Here is a 20431-nt window from a genome sequence, read left to right as displayed (position 1 = left end):
AAACCTCAAAGTGCGAAACTTTGTGGTGAGCGAGCGCGTTTGAGGCACCGGCCACGTTACTGTTTGTGGCAGAATATTTTTTGAAGGTGATGAAGATATATTTGCGCTTTGCCTGGCCATTAGTGTTTTAAAAAGAGAGCCGCGAACGGTGACCGTCAAGCTTCGGAAGAGCAGCAATACACAGTATTGGTGTCTTCGCGTCACAGCCTCTCAAACCGCTCCTCATCGTCTCGGTTTTAGTGTATTGCAACACGTTATAAAACTGCTCTATGGTTATTGATAAAAAGTTTATTACCGCAGACTACCATGCGGTGTAGCATTACGACCGCAAGATCGCGCTGCGCCTTTGAAGCACAATTTTCAGAGCGCGCCAGATGCGTTGCCGTGCTCATCACTCTCAAAAAAAAAAAAAAAATAACATTGTAGTTTTTACATTTCTTGTCATATATACGATACTCCAAAACTTCAGTTCGCCGTGCTGCCCACTGACGTCAAACTGACGGCCCCAACTTTTACGAGAGGCTTGATGACGGCGCAATATAAGATATTAAACAGCTGAAGTACGCATCAAAGAGTACCGAAAAACAAAACAAAAAACACCGCGGTTTTGCAGAAGGGCCAAGAAAACCCCGATTACTTTCTTTGTTTTACAGTCATTTACACTTACTTAAGCTATTTTAATAAGTTGTACAACTCGGCTATAAAGCCGCTCGTGAAAGTTGGTAGCGCCGGTTGAACGTCAGTGCGCTGTACGTCCAACTGAAGTTTAGGGGTGTCGTACGCTATGCAAAAACTGCCTACTAACATAATCGGCGTGTTAAGAGGTTTTATTTATTGCTCTATCAAAAAAAAACTTGTTTTAATATACCGTACATTTGTTGTACCGTGTTATTTGCAACATTGCGGTCCCTCTGGCCAAAACTCCGTTCTAAGCTCTCGTCACAAACGGCTGGCTAGCACCGACGCGCTTAAAATGCTTCGAGCATCTCTGTATTTGCTTTGTAATTACCTGAAAGCAAGTACGGGTGTTCTGACTTTTTAAATTGCTTGAAATAAATGGTCATGTTCCTTGTAACGGCCTTAAAACGCGAACCCATTCCCGATTTGTATTGCTCGCTATACCGTTGAGCGACGAGTTTTCTTCTACTTACGGCAAAGAATAGAGTTTTCGTAGACCGTACTGTAGAGATCTTCATTATTAGCGGGAGCGTTTTCCATCACGTTGAGCACAGATTGGGATAGCGGCCATGCACAAGACCAGAAATCTGCTGCGTATGCGATACTCGGAAAGTCTGTAATGAAATTAGACCTCTCGGTCCTTTGTGCAAGGCTGTCGCAAGGCGGAGCACAAGAATTACTTTTTTAACGCGCTCGCTTTTGTACGTTAAAACGGCTTCACGCATCAAGGCCGACAGTCCCTGCCACCGTTTCCGTACCGCCGCCGCCGCTGCCGTCCCCGCTCCTCTGGTTCTCCGTTCGTCCGCGGGAGGGCGAGCGGCGCGCTGGAGTTGCGGCGGAGAAGGCGCCGTGTAACAGAGCTTTCGGTTGCACGTCAAAAGATCCCCAGGTGGTCTAAATTAATCCTCAGTCCTTCGCTGGGGCGTGCCAGATTCCCGTCGTTGGTTTGGCACGTAAAAACCCCAAATTTGATTTGATTGATTAGTCATAATTAAGTATCATTTACAAACTAACCTTTTAAATATTTGCCTGAGCCTCTACAATTCAATAAAGTATTTGAAAAAATTCTCTTCTAAAATAGATGATGCAAAATTAAGCCCGGTTCAGACAGTTGCGTTTGACTGCGTTGCGGCTGCGAGACACCAGGACTTCCCTGCTGCTTATATCGCGTGCCAAAATGATTCCTTGAATTGGACTCCACGCTTCATACGAAGCACAGATGTGCCGGTGACTCGCTTTCGGTACTCGACGCAACGCAGTCAAACGCATTCAAACGCAAGTGTCTGAACCGGCCTTTACTCTGCACTATACCGCAGAGTAATTCTGCATTTTTCAAAGGTCCTGCATCCACACTTCACCGGGATTCGCCAAGGATACCAAGGAATGGTCTTACTGACCTCGGCCTAGCGAATGAGAACTATCGAGCAATATATCGCTCCTCAAAGGTCATGCAGTCTCAGTGGCAAAACATTTTCGCCAAAGAGAGAGAGAGAGAAAAGAGAGAGAGAGAGAAAGTACGAACGTCATTGACACAGCTCAATTCCTAACCGCGATGTTTCTTGCCTTTCTGATCGGATAAACCAATTTAAGTAAATCCACTTATTGGCGTTTTGAGTGCATCGCGGGGCATCGTGAATCCAGGACGTTCTGAGATAATGAACTGGCGTCAGTTACACCCGTAACAAAATGGCGAAGTGAACTGAATTACTGTGTACCTTATCCCTCGGCCAGGAGTGCAGCGAGAAATGTCTGGCGGACTTGTGGAAGAGCAAGTGCGACTGCTACCCGAAGCTGTACTCCATGAAGCACGTTCTGAAAGGAAACCTCTGCGAATACCTCTCACATCGTGAGTCGCACTGCGAGGAGATTAATCTACGGAGCTCGTGCACGTGCGCCTCGGACAGGCAGCGAACTATAACTCCTGGCATTGAACACTGCGTGAGATACATTGCCCATTTTGTAGGACCCTCCGAAATGCCTTTATTGTTGAAAAGAATGATTGCTAGTAATGTTTGCGAAAACCTACCAGTAGCGCAGCCAGGGGGAATTCACCCCCCCCCCCCCCTCTGAAATTCAGCCCACCATATAATATACACATGCATTCACATGCATTTTACAGCAGAGCTGTTAAGGGCTAGTTTCCCCAGTATCATGTCCGCGGGCAAACAGATGTCTACACAAAACTTTGGACAGCTACCGCCATCTATGAGCTACGGCGGCAATCTTTCGGCTCTGGTGAAAACCAGAGTGGAAAGGCTTAATTTCTCTAGGCATCGTCCAAGAAGTCGTCCTTGAGGTCGTCCATGAAGTCGTCCTCGAGGTCGTTCTACAAGTGGTCCTTGAGGTCGTCCTAGACGTTGTCCTCGAGGTTGTCCTACAAGTCGTCCTTTAGGCGTCGTCCTCGAGGTCGTTCTACAAGTGGTCCTTGAGTTCATCCTAGACATCGTCCTTGAGGCCGTCCTAGAGGTCGTCCTCTAGGCGTCGTCCTTGAGGTGGTCCTAGACTTTGTAAAGATAAAAACTTTACTGGTACCCCATCTTCACATGAAGTGGAAGGGCTCTACATTTTTAGAGCGCAGCTCTTAGGCCGCCGTTTCCGGCTTGAGCGGCGTCGCCGTCGCCGTCGGCGTAACCGCGCAGTGCATTATGGGTAAATTTCCCCGCTAAATTTAGTGGAAAAATTTCCCCGCTAGATCTAGCGGAAAAATTTCCCCGCTAAATCTAGCGGGAAAATCTCCCCGCTAAATCTAGCAAAAACATTTCCCCGCTAAATCTAGCGGAAAAATTTTCCCGCTAGATCTAGCGGAAAAATCTCCCCGCTAAATCTAACGGAAAAATTTTCCCACTAAATCTAGCGGAAAAATTTCCCCGCTAAATCTAGCGAAAACATTTCCCCACTAAATTTAGCAGAAAGATTTCCCCGCTAAACCTAGCGGAAAATTCCCCTGCTAAAACTAGCGGAAAAGTTTCCCCGCTAAAACTAGTGGGAAAATTTCTCTGGGGGGTCACGTGACTCCCCCCCCCCCCCCCCCCCGAGGTCTTGTGACGCCCCGAGGTCACGTGAACCGCCCTCTCACGAGGTCACGTGACTCCCCCCCCCCTGCTAAAACTAGCGGAAAAGTTTCCCCGCTAAAACTAGTGGGAAAATTTCTCTGGGGGGTCACGTGACTCCCCCCCCCCCCCCCCCCGAGGTCTTGTGACGCCCCGAGGTCACATGACCCCCCTCTCACGAGGTCACGTGACCCCCCCCCTCCCCCCGAGGTCACATGACCCCCCCCCCCCTCAGTACCCTTCTCTACTCCTCCTCAAGAGCTGCGCTCTAATTCGGCGTTACAGGGAGTTATAAACGGCTTTCACTTTTTTGCCCCCTCCCCTCCTCCTTTGTAACCCAAGTTATGGACATCTCAGCCACCTCAACATCAACATCAGCAGAGTTTGCTAAGTGTTCACTCATGGTGAATTCCGCTCGCAGATCTCGAGCGCTCTAAAAGCGCTCCATTTGGAGCGCGCATATTCCGCTCGCAGATCTGGCTCAAGTTGGTCATCTTCCGCTCGTAGATCTCTGGCAGCGCCCGCTCCACGGAGCGCCCCAAACTCAGCCGAACTTGCTCTGCGGGATTTCACAGATCTCTCCGGAAGTTGACAGAGCGACCCACGTGACTTCCGTCTAAATCGGCAGTGCGCATGCGCGGCGAGGTTGGAGAGATCGGCGGGCCGGTCGGGCCACGGCTGGGTCGTGGAGTTGGTTCTGTTCGGGTGCGTCGGTTGTTTACTCTGGATTATGACGGCTCGAACGCTTTTACCACGCGTAGATCAGGGATAAAAAGCCGGGAATGTGGAGTGTGGGAAATCGTAAGCGCTGACATCTGTGATCGTGAGACTCGCGAACGAGAAAAAGAACGACAGAAAAGCCGGAGGCAGACGCAAGGTTAGGCCTATTCATTCAAAATGCAGTGATTGTTTACCTTTTTGTACTGCATTCCGTCGGCGTTTTCCCGTGAAATAAAGCAAGTAGTAGTTAGGAAACCACCGCGCAGGTGATGGTTTGTTACCTCCGTGTTTATTAAAGTCGTACTAGAAATCTGAACTCCACCGCTGGCAATCGCTGTCCGTGCCTCGCCGCTTCGAGGCGACCGAAAGGTATGTGACGGTGCCGAACGCGGACGTCTTCGTTATTTGTGACATGGGCGCCGTGACACGTATTATTTCGCCCAGCCTGTGCCGCGTGTTACTTCTGCAGCTAAGCAGTGACAGTGGTCACTGGTCGTCGGAAAGATCAGCCGGCTGAGGCGTTGGTGGGCTTGTCAAGTTCGAGCAGCGGCCATTTTGTACGGCGGAGGGAGAAGGGGTGGGGTGGGGTGTGGGGGAGGTCGCTCCAAAAATGCAAGTTTATCTTCCCCTCGTCGATTTGGAGCGGGTCCCACGGAGCGGAATTTTGCCTCCCTCGCGGATTTTGGAAAGCGCTCCAGATCTACGAGTGGAATTCACCATCAGTGTCATTCGGCTGGCTTTTGAAAAAAAAAAAGCTAAAAGCCAGAACGACATAGTACGACGGACACAAGGTTGCCAGAGCCAGACGCAACGCCCAACCTTAAGCGCTTACATGGCGTTCTAGGTTTTCCAAATTCAAATATGTCTTCAGAAGATATTTTCTTCCTAACACCTTGTTTTATTGATCACGTTTGAGCCCGTGCATGCTCTCCAGAGTCTTCATATAACGTTTGAAACGATGTGAATAGTGAAGTTTGCTCACAATGTTTGGGTTCTTGCAGCCGAATAAGAAAGCTACTTGACAAACACTTCCGTCGGCTACGTTCGAAGCAACCAAAGCGACAGCAACGACAATCACCAGGACATCCGCGGCCCATGTGCCGCGCTGCATATGAAGCACGTCGTTTGCAGCCGGTCCAACAGTGATGAAGGGCAATGTTTAATCTTGCGGCTATTGCATGTATTGGTTTTCGCGCGACAAACGTAACGCGACCGCCACGGTGACATATTTGTCCTTACCGTTGTTTTATGCCTTGTTCAAATATTTGAGCAGGTTGGAGTGGTAACAAATCAAACTATGAAGCCCTTTGGCGTGAGCATGAATTTTGATCGAGAGTTTTAAGCGAAACAACAGCAACTTCATGGCCACAAGAAACAACTGTGATTTCCATGCAGCGCGACTAACCCGTTCAAATCGTAGCCTATGGATGCAATCCCGAGCCGAAAAGACACTCTTCAATATTGTTGCTCATTTGTGACTGGCTTTCGGAAGCTACAAGGGTTATTCGAAGAAGCGAAAGCGTGCAGGCCAGCTGGTTGGGAAATATCATAATCTAAATCTCGATACACAGATAAAATAAACTAAATGAACATCTGCATTTTAAATATTGTGTCGTCTTATCCGTTATTTTTTTTTTCTTCCGTGTCTTGGGGTTTAGTAGATTATGAAAAGTGATTAATTGACATCGTAATTGGGTCGCCATACGGGATGCCGAGTCAACACCACCTAAACTAATCGAAACCTGTGCATTAGTATTTTGACGTCATCATTGAGATTGAACAATCAAAGCACGTGCACTAACGTTTTAATGTCATCACGGTGAGGTTGAACGCAGGAAAAGAATGACGCAAGGGCTGCGTCAACTTTCTGGTGGGCCTCGTGTTTAATCATCACGTCCAAGGACGTTTGACGTTGGGCTTGGGCCCAATTGCTGAATTGGCGCCACCCAAGCGTGATGGTGCTACGTGGATGTAGATTAGATTGTTCACAGGCTTTTATAATTCTAGGTACTCTTGGCCAGCACGGTCCTCGCAGTGACTCTGATGTTGGTGTCGTTGCAGCTGCTGAGAGCGCAGGCGACGAAAATAAATAGACCAGCCTTTACAAAAAAAAACGTTTTTTTTTTTTTTTCAGTGAAGTGCAACGATTACATGAAGTCTATGAACTGGCTTCCTGACTGTCAAAGCCAGTGCACGCGGCCATGCAGGTAATCCCACGAGGGTGTGCCCTCTACTCTCGCATTCTAAGAGGTGCCGTTCTAGAAAAAATCGATTGCCTCTTTTGTATTGCAAAACGTAAACCACATTTTGCCAAGATCTCTAATTTCACCACAATGAATCACTAACATGAAAGCAAAAAGCGAGCAAAAGGAAGGAATCAGTCGAGCAGCAGTAGCAGAAACATTGGGAGCTTTTGTTTACCCCCGCATCTTCTCAATGGTGAACCCATCGATGACAAGATATAGCATGCAAAGATAAACACAGACGCTGACATTGCATGCTTTTTTTTTTGTTTACATCTGCTCATTATCGACTACGCAAATAGAAAACATTTTTAACCTTTTTTTTTCTCATTCTGCCGAAAATACCGGAAAAGTACCTATTCGGAGCGCAAGTTTGTCTGCTCATAGCACAGGAGTTGCGATGACGTCAGAACGCCGTGCTCTTATTGGCTGATTAAAACGCAGAAATAATGGGTAGACCGCAAGGCATCTAGCCTTAAGCTCTACCCACTATCCTTCCAATCAAAGCTCCGCGTTATTCTGACGTCACCGCAACCCCTGAGCAAGAAGCAGACATCTTGCTCTCCGGATAGAGGACAGAGAAAAGTAACTTGCTTTAATTACGGGGTACTAGGAATCAGACTTGAAATCTATCGCTACTGCTACTAAGAAATGACCTTATAAAATGCGTCCTATCTTTTATTTTAAAAATATTAGAATTACCTAAATACTGATTTACATTGAATATTATAATCAGGTACTTTCTAACCCTGAATGAATGTAACCATATACGAGAGTCGTTTGAAAAGTTCGAGGCCTAGTAGATGCTCGGCCATGATCATAGTACTGCGCTACTTTTAAGCATAGTATTTTCCTTCGGACGTCTACATATTTCTTACAGTGAGGCTGCAATGCATTTATTTCAGCTGAGAAGAATCATGTATTTCGACACTCGGAAAAGTCTTTGCAAATAGGACACTGTCTGCTTTTAAATGTTTACCAGCAACACGATCTTATGCTTGGTAGGCAGTTGGAAAGCGTGCAGGTTTGACAAAGCCAGATCGGGTAATCAGTGTTTTTGAACCCACATTGGTGGGGCGGGAACTTGGTTGTGTTCGAAATATTGCAAATTCCGCAGTTTGTCTTGGCGTTTTGAATCAATCCGCTCATGCAATTTCTTGAAAGAATTTGTGTAGCATTCCACCGTTATTGTCTGGCCCCTGAGAAGGTAATTTATTAAAAAAAGTTCCATAGAATCAAGTCAGCATTGATAACGCGAGACCAAACTGAGGCACTTTATTTTTTATTCCTTTACCTGCCTCCCCTCAATTATATTAAGCACCCACTCATGAGCATCCCAAAATGCCATGACCTTTCTTGGAGATGGGGATCATCTGGCCTCCCTCATATCGGTAGGCCGTACATACTTCCGCTAGGTATAATTAAATTATATTAAAAAAAATGTCAGGGTCATGCCAATCGGTACGTCGTCAGTATACATAGATGATATTATACATAAAATTACAATTTACTAGTACCTAGCAAGAGTCCATTGACCATCAAACTTTTGCCTTTCAAACGACCCTTGCGTTTAGTGAACTTTACACAGAAGCTATCGGAGCCAATAGCGCATTGTTAGAATGTAGACTAAGAAAGCCCGACATGTCTGCCCAAGATGAGTGCCGCAGATACTCTTCATCAAATGCGTTAATGCGAGTCGAAAAACGGCAATACATTTTCAGAAAAATTATTTTGGGTTTTATTGAGTTTTATTATTTTTGAATGTTTATATTTTAAGCATAAAAATACTAAGAACCAGTAACGACCGCGAAGTAGCTAAATACGCATTTGAAGATGTCTTGACCGCTCAGAAAGGGCAAAATGTAAGTCATTCTTGTGTGAGCGGCACTTCGAATTGTGTCGTCAACTCGCCAGCCATAACATTTATGTTAATAGTGAGCCTAGCCGTCTCCTTTCCGTTGTAGTTTTCTGTAACATAATTTCTTGCAAAAAGAAAGAATAAAAAAGGTGTTTTATTTGCCGCGAAAGAGTGTTGTTACATATCTAAGGTAACAGATTCAAACGTGTTTCTCTTTATTTAATTTTGGAGCATCTCCACAGTTGGCGCACAAGACTTTGTATACATAATTTTGTCCTATCACCACCAAAGTTTGCATAGATGTAGAATTAGGTCTTGGACAGATTCTTTGTTTTTTTTAGAGCGCAGCTCTTAGGGGCCCGTTTCCGGCTTGAGCGGCGTCGACGTCGGCGTAACCGCGAGGTCGCGTGACCCCCCCGAGGTCACGTGACCCACCCAGGTCACGTGACACCCCTAGGTCACGTGACCCCTGAAACGTCTTCTGGGGGTCACGTGACCTAAGGGGGCCACGTGACCCACCCAGGTCACGTGACCCCACGAAGTCACGTGACCCCCCTAAGGTCACGTGACGTCCTGAGGTCACGTGACCTCAGGGGGTCACGTGACCTAAGGGGTCACGTGACCCACCCAGGTCACGTGACATCCCTAGGTCACGTGACCCCCCGAGGTCACGTAACCCCCTAAGGCCATGTGACCCCTTCAGGTCACGTGACCCCCGAGGTCACGTAACCCCCGAAGGTCACGTGAGCCCCTGAGGTCACGTGACCCCCTGAGGTCACGTGACCTCAAGGAGTCACCTATCCCTCAGTACGCTTCCATCTTCCTCCTCAAGAGCTGCGCTCTAACCGGCGTTACAGGGAATTGTAAACGGCTTTCATTTTTTTTTTCATTGCACTCCTTAGATTAAAAAAGTAAATTAGTTTATTTTTTTAGGCTCTTTTAAGTGTGTTGCCAAGCCCCAAGTGTGCGCAAGAAAGGTGCACAGCATCCAGAACATAAAAAACAAGCTATCTCTAAACTGACACAAGATTTATATATATAAATCTTGTGTCAGTTATATATATATATAACTGAGAAGAAAAAACCCTTAGTAAAAACAGCAACAACGGACGATTTAATCTTCGACGTTTCGGCCGGAGTCCGGCCTTCGTCAGGAAGGCCGGTCTCTTCTCAGTTCTATACCCACGCCTTCGGCCTCCCGCCACCATGCCCGTTCTCTCTCTCTCTCTCTCTCTATATATATATATATATATATATTAAAACAAGATCAAGCATTATAAACTGTAAAAAATATATTCACTTACCGTTATTACCAGAGAAATATGTTTTCCCTTGGCGCATGTCTCCGTATGAAGTCACAAACGGCAAGTTGCAAGTTGGAGCGTTTTGATTTTTTTTTTTTTTTTTGCTTCTCTCAGAGGGCGATTTCGGTCGAAAACAAAACCAAAATAAAGGACTGGTGTCCCTTTAGTGGACCGAAAAATTATAGCAGCCTAAATATTATGTCAAAGTGAAGCCGCGTACTCCGATAAAGCCAATTAATTTTAAAGATGCGACCATCTGCTCTCTAGAAGGTGGCAAGCGGTGTTAGGTTTTAGTCAATCAACACTGGGCGACGCGTCCCTCAGCACCACCGTGACGTCACGTGGCGGTGGTGCTGCGGTTGATTTCGCAGGTTGTACCGCGTATCGCAGCACCACCGTGAAGGGGCACGTCGCGGCCGTACAACTGATGATCAGTGTTGCCATCCCTCTCTAGCAGGTGGTTTCGGTTTTGCTGTTGACGCCCGAAACCAAACTTTAAGCCGTGATATCTATAAAACTTCACGCAATATCAGGGGAAACAATATTATACCTTGTAATTGAGGGATACCGACTGAGCTGAAAACAGTCGTAATCCCACATTCGAAACTATTGATCGGAGTTGCCCTTTAACCAGTCTTGGGTAAGTTACTTTTAAAAAAGTAATTCGTTACAGTTACAGTTACTTTCAGAAAAAAAGTAGTGAAGTTACCGTTACAGTTACCACAACAAAAAAGTAACTCGTTACAGTTACAGTTACTTTTAAAGAGTAACGACGTTACATTTTAGTTACTTTTCTTTAACACAAAAAATAGGAAAAGCTACAGAACGCTTTTCACCAAGTTTATTTGCATAAAATAAAAAAGCGTGCTTTTTACTTTATATTGTAACTTAGCAGCAGTTGCTTCTCAAAATTAGTGTCTAAAAGTTTCCCTTGTTTGATAACGAACACGTCCCTGCTCTTGCTGAACAGGCGCTCGTCTAACGCGCTGGGTGGGATTGCTGTGTTGTTTCGCCTGAACAGGTTTTTGATTGCCGAGTAGGCGTTGAGGCAACAGAGTGCCGTTTTATGCAGTCAAGCTGTTAGTAACTCCCTCCACCACAGCACTCTCTGTACGCCGGTAATGGTAGTTCTTTTTCGTTCTTATCAACATTCATATCCTTGGTAGCACTAGTACATTGCTGGCTCGTTGAGGATTGCGCTGGGTTCATAGAGTCCCTGGACATATTTCAGTCCGTACCCGGCAATCCAGAAACAAACCCCGCGTAAACAGCAGTAAATTTTGCCTCGACTGTTGACACTACACCGGAGTAGTGGCGCAAATCAAAATACGAAACATGCGCAGTGGTGGCGCTAATCAAAATACGAAACATTCGCAGTGCCCTCCGCGTGTATTGTTGTTTCACGTTTGATTTACCCGATTAAAAAGCGTTTGCGCGCAGAAAAAAGAAAAACCGCAAAAAGATAGTTCTCTAAGATACTAAGATGCAAGTGTTCAGTCACAAAGTACAAGCGCGTGCTAAAGATAACTACTTTTTTTTTTTCACCAAATCTACACGTGGCTATATTCGGGTCGTGACTGGCGAGAAAGAACGTATTCACAGGTTTTTGTGCAAAAAATAACTTGACACTCGGAATGTCGGAACAGACAATTTGGAAAGCGCAAAGAATGGCTAAATTGTACTCGTTCAGCGATATATTATTCATAAAAACTGGAAAGTAACGACAAAAGTCACGTCGTTACTTTCGTCCTTACCTCAGAAAAAGTAATAGAACTACAGTTACAAGTTATATTTTTAAAAAGTAACTCGTTACAGTTACAAGTTACCAAAAAAGTAACGAAGTTACAGTAACGCGTTACTAGTAAAGCGTTACTACCCAAGACTGCCTTTAACCGACGATCGTTTTTGTTGCAGAGAGACCCGGTACAGCTCCCTCAGTTTCCAGACAGGAACTCTTCCTGACTACATAAAATACCCGTAAGTGCTCTATCACCGCGTGCACCATTAAATGTTTGGTTGGAGTTGTAGCAACGCATAATGGTGGGCATTATATTGCAGTTGTGTCCAGTGATTTCCCTACACCACCACTAATGGGGGGGGGGGGGGGAGTACACCGCCCCCCCCTGCCCTTGTTTTTCTGAAGGCACCCGCTTAATTCGCAACGACTCCTCTATTCTGAATGCACGCCCCCCCCCTACCCCCTAAAAATTTAGACCCCCCTAATTTCAATTCCTGGGGAAACCCCTGGTTGTGTCATTTGCTAGTTTTAGAAATACTTTTGAGAAAATAGTGCGCTAGCAACCTCGTGCGCTAGCAACCTAGTGCGCTAGCAACCACAAAAAAAAAAAAAGGTTGCAAAAACTCAAGGAACACTTTAAATACATCGGGTTTAACCCTCTTTTTACTCTGGTGTGTCACGGATATGCCTCATGGGAACGTATTTGTAAATGTACAATCACAATTACGAAAAAAAAAATAGTTTTGATTGTTGGTGAACAAATGCAGGTGCTTATCGCGCGTTTGGGACCAGGATAATGTAAGGATTCCGTGTTTTCGGATAACGACCCAACAGCTTCCCGAGGTTCAGCTCCTAGACATATATTCAATGGGAATAGAAACGTCAAACGTATCTCGTAACATGTGGCTTTATTTTCTGCGAGTTACAGGAGCAAAGAAATTGAGATTTCAGTCATTATGGGTACCACACGGAGGAAGATTGTGCAGACCCTTCCACGGATGCTGGTGAGCACCAGGGGTCTCGGTGGCCATCTTTATTTTTTCTCTGTACATGCGGATTTTTTAGCTTTCATAGGTCTTATGTACATGTCTGAATATTAGGAATATTTCTTGCCATATACTTTTTATACATATTGTAAAATGGTTTCATTGTCACAAAACTATGGTTAAACGAGACGACAAACAAATGTACAAAGGAAAACTCCTTGCTAAGGCACGGCTGTACTCGCTGAGAGAGAAAACATTGTGCGGGACTCTGGCCATGCCTGACAAAATAATTGTACGTATTGTCACTGAGAGTTTAAGAATGACAGGATGTACGTACCCAATATGCTAGATTGTCGCGCTCCGCAACCGATAGAAATGCGTAGACTAATGAGAACAGTAAAAAAAAAAAAACTTGATCAGTGCTCCGTTTTCTCCACCCAAAAGTCTCTCTTGGCAACACCCCATTCGATGACCAAAGCTCTGCTGGTAGAATTGGATCATATGCTGCTCTCTGAGTATAATGAGCGGTGCAGACAATGAAACCACTAAATTGCTAAAAAAAAGATGCACACCTTGACATATTAGAAATATTTTGTGTTCATTTATAATATATAAACAAAAGAAATGGCGATATCATGATTTACTACATTTCGCTTTTCACGTACTGTAGCCTTCAATACGGTGAATATGTGAGCGTCGACCGACCAGTACTGCCAGCGCCGACTAACGGCGCCTCCGCGCATCACGGCCTGGTCCTGCTAAATTTACGAAATAAATGTTGCGGATGACGCCACTTCTCTCTCTTTCTCGTGTAGGGTATGTTCAGAGAAGATCATGCACGCATGTCAGGTCGACATTTACGTATATTTATGTGATTATACGTTACTCCTTCATGTACGCACAGAACTGGATCACAAAGATTTAAAAAAATTATGATCGAGAAAAAAAAATAAGACAGCATGAAAAAGGACATGTTTATTTTTCAACAAAACAGCCTTTTAGGCGTTTTGTCAATTTTGCCAAGTTTGACGGCACCAGATAGACAAAGTAAAAACTGATAGAAAACTCAAATATTTGATAAAAACATAGTCAATAGTTCTAATATACACAACAATATGAACAATTTTGGAAAATATTTATTTAGCGTCAAAAATCCGCAAACCTGGCTACTTTGACATTTTGTAAATTAAAGCAACAGTTTATACCCAGATTTTAGATACTTTTGAGAATAATATATAAAAAAATTAATAGCTAAAAAGAAAACTTTAAAAAGATGCGAGATAGCTGTTCACCAATATTGGGTAAAAATGCCAAAGTAGCCAAATGTGTACCTTTCGAAGAGCTATATTTAGACGGAGACAAACGATGCAACTCGTTTTAATTGGAGGAACACGGCGATATGGTGTCGAATCCTTCATAAGAAGAAGAAAAAAAAAACATTGTTGCACAATGAAGTTGTGAAAACTTCGTAGTTGGGACATGTTTAAAGCGATGTAAATATTTTTCCTAAAAAATTAGACCAACAAATTATATATAGACGATATGCCCTCATGTGAATAAAGGCTCGTTCACACTCTTGCAACCGAGTACGACTGAGGGAGACAAGACCGGTTTTTAATCCTCTTGCGACTTCTTAGGACGGGGCGCGCTGCTGCGGAGCTGGTCCTAAGGAGTCGCAAGAGGATTAAAAACCGGTCTGGTCTCTCTCGGTCGTACTCGGTTGCAAGAGTGTAAACGGACCTTAATACGTGAAAAAACTACAATGCTATATTTTAAAGATACGAGCTAATAAATCACAAATATAAAAGGAAAATTTTTGATATAGCCAAGTTTGAGCGTTTTCGACGCGTGGAATAATTTCCAAAATTGCACACATTGTTGTGTATATTAGCACAACATTCTAAAAAAAATCTGGTCGTAAATAAGCTCTTAGACGTTCTTCGACTTCTTCATATGTTGCACCCGAAAGAAGTTATTTTAAGCACCGCCTAAAGGGATCTTAAAAAAAAGAAAGAAAAACAACCTATAAGGTGCTTCTTAAAGCCCGGTTTACACTGTTCATACATCATACAAAAGACAGTCTGCGAACACAAGTCACCGCAATCCCTAGTGAAAAATCTCATACGTATAAGAAATTTCTTTGTCCAGTAGACGTATATGATCAAGCAAGATTATATAAGAGGATAAAGCAACTTTATACGAACATAAAGATTATATAAGAACTTATCAAAAACTGATAAGGAGATTTTTATAACTTCTTATAGAATCGTCCTCATATGTTCTTTAAAGGTTCTTGTATGTTTTTATATGATCCCATTTAATCATATGCGTTTATTGGACAAATAGATTTATTATACGTATAAGAGTTGTTACTAGGGATATCCGTGGTTCAAATGCCGCGTGCCAAGTTTCCGCTTGAACTCACTGCCTTGCGGCATTTGAAGACGGACCTGTCGGTGACTCGCGTTCGAAGTCGTATCCAGACTGCTTTCCTATGATGTATAAGCAGTGTGACCACGGCTTTAAAGGGGCACTGACACATCAAACTCATATTTATTTTTATTATCCGTAACGATTAAAAACGATGCCGGGACATTACCCTCAAAATTCGAAACTTAAGAATTTAATATTTCTGAATTAAAAAAAAAAAAAAAAACAATTCCCAAATGCCGTATTTGAAGTTCCCGCGCGATCCGCGCCAGTGCAGTGAGTCGAATTTTGCAGTCTCCTGCAACTCGACTTTCTTTCGGACCTCCTCTCCACGCTTCGAAGCAAAGCGCCGTTGGCCGTTGCCGCCGTGAGCAGGCGGGATAGAAGGGAACCGGCGCGGGAAAAAAACCGGTTTCTTCCCCGGCTCGCCGGTCACCCCAGGGTCACCCACTCCTCGAGCGCCGTCAAGTTTTCCGATGGAGGATACAAATCCAGGAAGGGACATCTCACCGAACTCTGATTTTGGGTATTTCAAAAAGAGGGGCCGTAGTGCGTTAGCAATTCCGTTAAAAAACATGTTTTACGATTGCCCTAATTAAATGTTATAGAAATGTCGCCTACAAAGCTTCTAAATTTTCTGATTTTTGAGGTCACCGATCAAAAGAAGCAAGGAGGTGAACGCGGGAGATATAAACGCCAAAATTAAAAAGGCGCGCGCGCGCGCGAAAATTTTTTTTTTTCGCGATGCGTTTTTTTTTTTTTTGCGTGTCTATGATTACAACTTGCATCACTTTAGACGATTAAAAAAGATACGACCTTTGGGATGTCAGTGCCCCTTTAAGCTTCTTTTGATGCAAAGTCCTTTGTAAAAAACTTTTGAAAGTTTTTTTTTATCTCTTTTCATAAAAGGTCTTTATGAACTTTTCAAGAGTAATTTTAGGCACTTTAATGAAAGGGTTCTTTATCTAAAACCTTTGAGAAGTTTTTATCAGCTATACTTTGGCGAATCAGTTTACTATAAAGAACCCTTACTGAGATCTTCTAAGATCTTTCTAAGAAATGTTTTTAAGTACCTTTAAAGAATTCTTTTAAGCTTTTTTTTCAGTAAGTCAGTTACTTGTGAGGTTTTCTATAATTTGTACTTTGTCTATTACGTGCCGTCAAACTTGGCAAAATGTCAAAACGCCAAAAGGAGGTTGCCCCTCGACGCAGTCACAATTTTTTGTTTTCTCGAGAAATAAATTTTGTTTTCTAAATCTCCTTATGATTTCGTTCCCTCCATACATTCGGGAGTAAAGTATCTTGCCTGAACAGACCCTGTAGGTTTTGATGTGTATTTTTTATGTTGGTATTTTCCCACATGTCCATGCTTTAAAATGTATTCCACGTCAAAATGTTAAATAATGCTAATCATGGTTTACTATACACTGCCATGTGCAATATCATCGAACAAACGCCTTTGCTCATTTGAAGGGGTGGCGACACTGTTTCGATTCCTCTCATAACTTTTTTTGCACCACATATATGGAAGCAGAAGCGGAAGTGTGTCACTGTTGTCTTGTCGATTGCGCATCCATACAAAGTGCCTCAGCTTAAAACTGTTGGTATTTCTAACGCTCCCCCTCCTTTTAGTGCACTTCAATTAAATTCATTTTTAATTCATTCTCTATCTACCTTCACCGGCTCTCGAGAAATGGCTCTACAAAAACCATTTGCGCTTTTTTCTATTATGTCATACCTCTTTTCCTTTTTGCCTGTGATGAAAATGATAGCGGCACACAGAGATTGCTCGCTTCTCCCGAGGAGAACAAGACTCCGCTCGGCGAGCGCGCGCCGAGCGCTCGCTATTAGCCAGGGAAGGGGCTATTGGACTTACGTAAAACTAAATTTAACGAATAAACGTGTGCCAAAAGGAGGCGCTTCTTTCCAGCTATCCTCTTTTCGTGAATGAATTGTGGCGTCTTACTCGCAGCGCTCCGACCTGGTGACTTACATCTCGGGTCACGTGAGCATGTGGCTCGGGGCTTCGTTGCTTCAGCTGATTGACATCCTGACACAGCTTTACAGGAAACTACGTTTCAACAGCGCGTGAGTTGTCCTGTATAGCTCCTCACTCTTGCGAGACCGTCTTGGTGTTTTACAGCTGGGCTTCGTTTCGTTGCTCCCTTTGAAGAAAGCCTTCAGAGCCAATAGTATCTTTTGTATGGGTGTTAAAGCATTTTTGCGATTATATATACTAAAGTTACTGACAGTTTAAGAAACGCAGGGCGTGACGAGTGCGGAACATCTCATTAACGCTCCGTATCGAATTAGGTCGTAGCATCAGCCGATAAGAAAGACGAAGAGCGAATCACGAAGCGTTTTTATACTACGTCACTTTCTGCATTTATTAAGCAGTCAGTTACCGTTGAAACTTTCATAACCGTTAATTGCATTCAAGTTAACCTCACGAGTATACAAGTATCAGAAAACCTAGACCTTTGTGTGTGTGTGTTCAAAAACTACAAACTGCACAATAAACAAAGAAAAAATAGGTAATATTTTCTCCAAAACGACCTATCTTGAAAAGGTGCAAAGCGATTGAGATAATGCGATGTTAAATTGTTTTAGTTCATTTTTCAATATGTAAAAAAAAAAAATGCTGGGAACCAGGAAAACGATGCGCAAAATTTTATCTTGCCATTCGCCACTGCCGATAATTCACCAGGATCACACCTATTAAGGTATATTCTGTCCATGACGTAAACCCCGAGAGGTTTCGCTGTCATGATCAATTTACACTAGGTATTATATGATCAAATTTACACGAGCTCGTTTCCGCACTTATATTCTTACCGTGACTTAAAAGGGAGAAACCATAAAAGCCCGTTCACATACTTGGAAGCGAGTACGACCGAGAGAGACCAGACCGGTTTTTAAGCCTCTTTCGACCGGATGCTCTGCTGCGGAGCTGGTCGTAAGCGGTCACAAGAGGCTTAAAAACCGGTCTTGCCTCAGTCGGTTGTAGTCAAACAAAAGTGTTAAGGTCCGTTCACACTCTTGGGACTGGGTAAAGGCCCGTTCACACTCTTGCGACCGAGTAAGACCGTGAGAGACCGGACCAGTTTTTAAGCCTCTTGCGACGTCTTAGGACCGGATGCGCTGCAGCGGAGCTGGTCCTAAGACATCGCAAGAGGCCTAAAAGCCGGTCTGGTCTCTCTCGGTCTTACTCGGTCGCAAGGGTGTGAACGGGCCTTTAGGAATTACTTTAAATACATTCTACTTATAAAGTACTACTTCAAGTAGGTTTTGAAATCTTGTACTTTACTTGAAGTACATTCTCTGAGTAAGTACTTGTACTTTACTTGAAGTATTGTTTACTTTTACTTTCCGAGAAAAGTATAACTTCCGACTTCAAAGTACATTCCGCGAATTCGGTCTCGGTGACAGTGAGCGCATCATTCAAGAACAACGCGCACGTGTCCTTAGTTTTTCCAGCAAGGTCAAGTGCAACCGCTAACAAACAAGTGTTGTATCCTGATGTAAAAACGCACAACGTTTTTCGAGGCGTCAACCTGTCATCTCTTTGAGTGAAGTAATGGTGGCTGCTATAAAATCTATACAAATAAGTGTCTTATAAGTTGTTTGTGTTAGAGAGTTCGTCAGCCACCAGCGAAACTAAAACGAATATCCTTTGTAGACTTGACTTTATCCAACGCCATATCCGAAAATAATTGATGCTGCCAGTATGCAGTATGCAGACTGGCGCCGTGTCCGTGAACGTTTCACCGCTACGTCAAAGAAGGCTGGATTCGCTCTCCGTTTTCCGGTTTGAACAATACAGCAAGCCGCGGCAAGCCGTGGTCAATCGGAAAAGGGGAAGCGATGTGACTGGCCCAACCTGTGTCCACGTGCCCCGTGCATTTCGTTGCATTCGGTAGTCGGGCCGGTCGTCCCGCCGCAACGCCCGCCTTTACGCAAGCCTTGCCAAACGAAACCTTGACCTGCTCTCAACACCGCTCGTGAGCGTGATTGGTAGCATTTAGTGGTTCGTCACAGAACACGTCACGGGGCGGGGAGCCGTGGTTTGCCGTGACGTGTCGTGGCGAAGAGCGAAGTCTCCCCGACTTTTTTGAAGGAGCGGTGAAACGTTCACGGACCACGGCGCCAGCTTGCATCCTCTACTCCTAAAGCAATGCATACAAGTTAAAAAAAAAAAAAAAAAACACTGTATAGGAAGTGAAAGCTGGGGCATCGTGAAAGGTGTGTTTAAAAATATACTTGTACTTTACTTTACAAGTACATACTATCTGTGTTATTTTACTTAAAGTACATTGCGCCCAGTGTACTTGCCACTTTAATACGTAACCTCTCACTTACTTTGTACTTCCCTTCAAGTACTATATTTAGATGTACTTTCCCCAGCACTGAGAGGATGCCACAAAAAAAAAAAAATCTCACTGGTACTTCGCACAATTTGGCACGTACGCATGGAACCACCCGTGCATACCAGGTTGTGCGGAGCTTTGGTTACTTCGGCGAAGCATTCCGCCCGTAATTTTACACTACATTTCTTTAATACGTCCCGCTGCTTCCAACACCATTACAGGCCGATCACAGAGGTTTCTTTTTACGTCGCTTCTAAGGCCCAGAAGCGGATGAAGATGGAAGAAATGTAAAGCTTCAAGAAGTGATCCAGATGAATGAGTTCAAGGCCCAATGCACCAGCAAGCGCAATACTAAATAAAACACACTTCAATAGTCAAACTTATGCTACGGTTTTCTGGAAGGACAAGAAGTTATGGTGTCTGCCCATATGAGTAGAGACTACACTTGTGTCTCTGCTGTCAAGGCGTATTAATATGAGCAGCGCGGTACGGACCACTATCATGAATATTTAAAGGGCATCAACCATGCCACGATTGCACGAATTCTCGTTGGTACAACGCCTGTGCGGACCCTGACCTGCCAGATTTAGAACCTGCGGCGTGCCAGTCTGTAGCGAGAGCCTCGACAGAGTGTGCTGCCGAGGTGTTGTTTTTCTGTGGCCTGCACAGGACATTCGTATACCGCTCAAGTGCGGAAACGCCCTTTCATGTGCTCGAGAGCAGACAAAACACCAAGCCAGAAAATGGCTAGATTTCACCGCCATAAAAGACAATTCATACATATAGCGGAACGCTTACTTAACATTGGGAACAACGCTAACTCAGCGCCGACTTGAATACAACTTAGCACTAAGGCAGCCGTGTATCAGAGTTGAATCAGTAATACAGCGCAGTTATCACTGCGTCAACAAGGTCACCGCCCAGTGCTTCGTCTAGGAAGCCGTAGTGGTATCGGTGGTGGGTGCGGTACCGGCGGTGCCTCTGGTGGTGGTGCCCCTGGTCCGGCAGCTCCGATGGCTTCAGCGTAGGTATACCTTGATCTTTTCTGCATTGGTTT

General features: G+C 44.3%; 1 protein-coding gene across 1 annotated transcript in view; it reads left to right on the top strand.

The window, feature by feature from the left end:
• The window catches only part of LOC8026373, a 55459-nt gene extending 35728 nt beyond the window's left edge, over positions 1 to 19731 (top strand). The window contains exons 19-24 of the mRNA XM_040207389.3: positions 2410 to 2524; positions 6583 to 6655; positions 11768 to 11830; positions 12520 to 12595; positions 16980 to 17095; positions 19596 to 19731. Of these exons, the coding sequence (XP_040063323.2) occupies positions 2410 to 2524; positions 6583 to 6655; positions 11768 to 11830; positions 12520 to 12595; positions 16980 to 17095; positions 19596 to 19665 (513 nt within the window). The 3' untranslated portion in view covers positions 19666 to 19731. The remainder of the gene's footprint in view (positions 1 to 2409; positions 2525 to 6582; positions 6656 to 11767; positions 11831 to 12519; positions 12596 to 16979; positions 17096 to 19595) is intronic.
• The last annotated feature ends 700 nt before the right edge of the window (positions 19732 to 20431 follow it).

This window comes from Ixodes scapularis, unplaced genomic scaffold, assembly GCF_016920785.2.
Source record: "Ixodes scapularis isolate PalLabHiFi unplaced genomic scaffold, ASM1692078v2 PGA_scaffold1__304_contigs__length_218370807, whole genome shotgun sequence".
Lineage (NCBI taxonomy): Eukaryota > Metazoa > Arthropoda > Arachnida > Ixodida > Ixodidae > Ixodes > Ixodes scapularis.
Note: the sequence above shows the minus strand (reverse complement) of the source record. Positions and strands in the feature narration are given on the sequence as shown.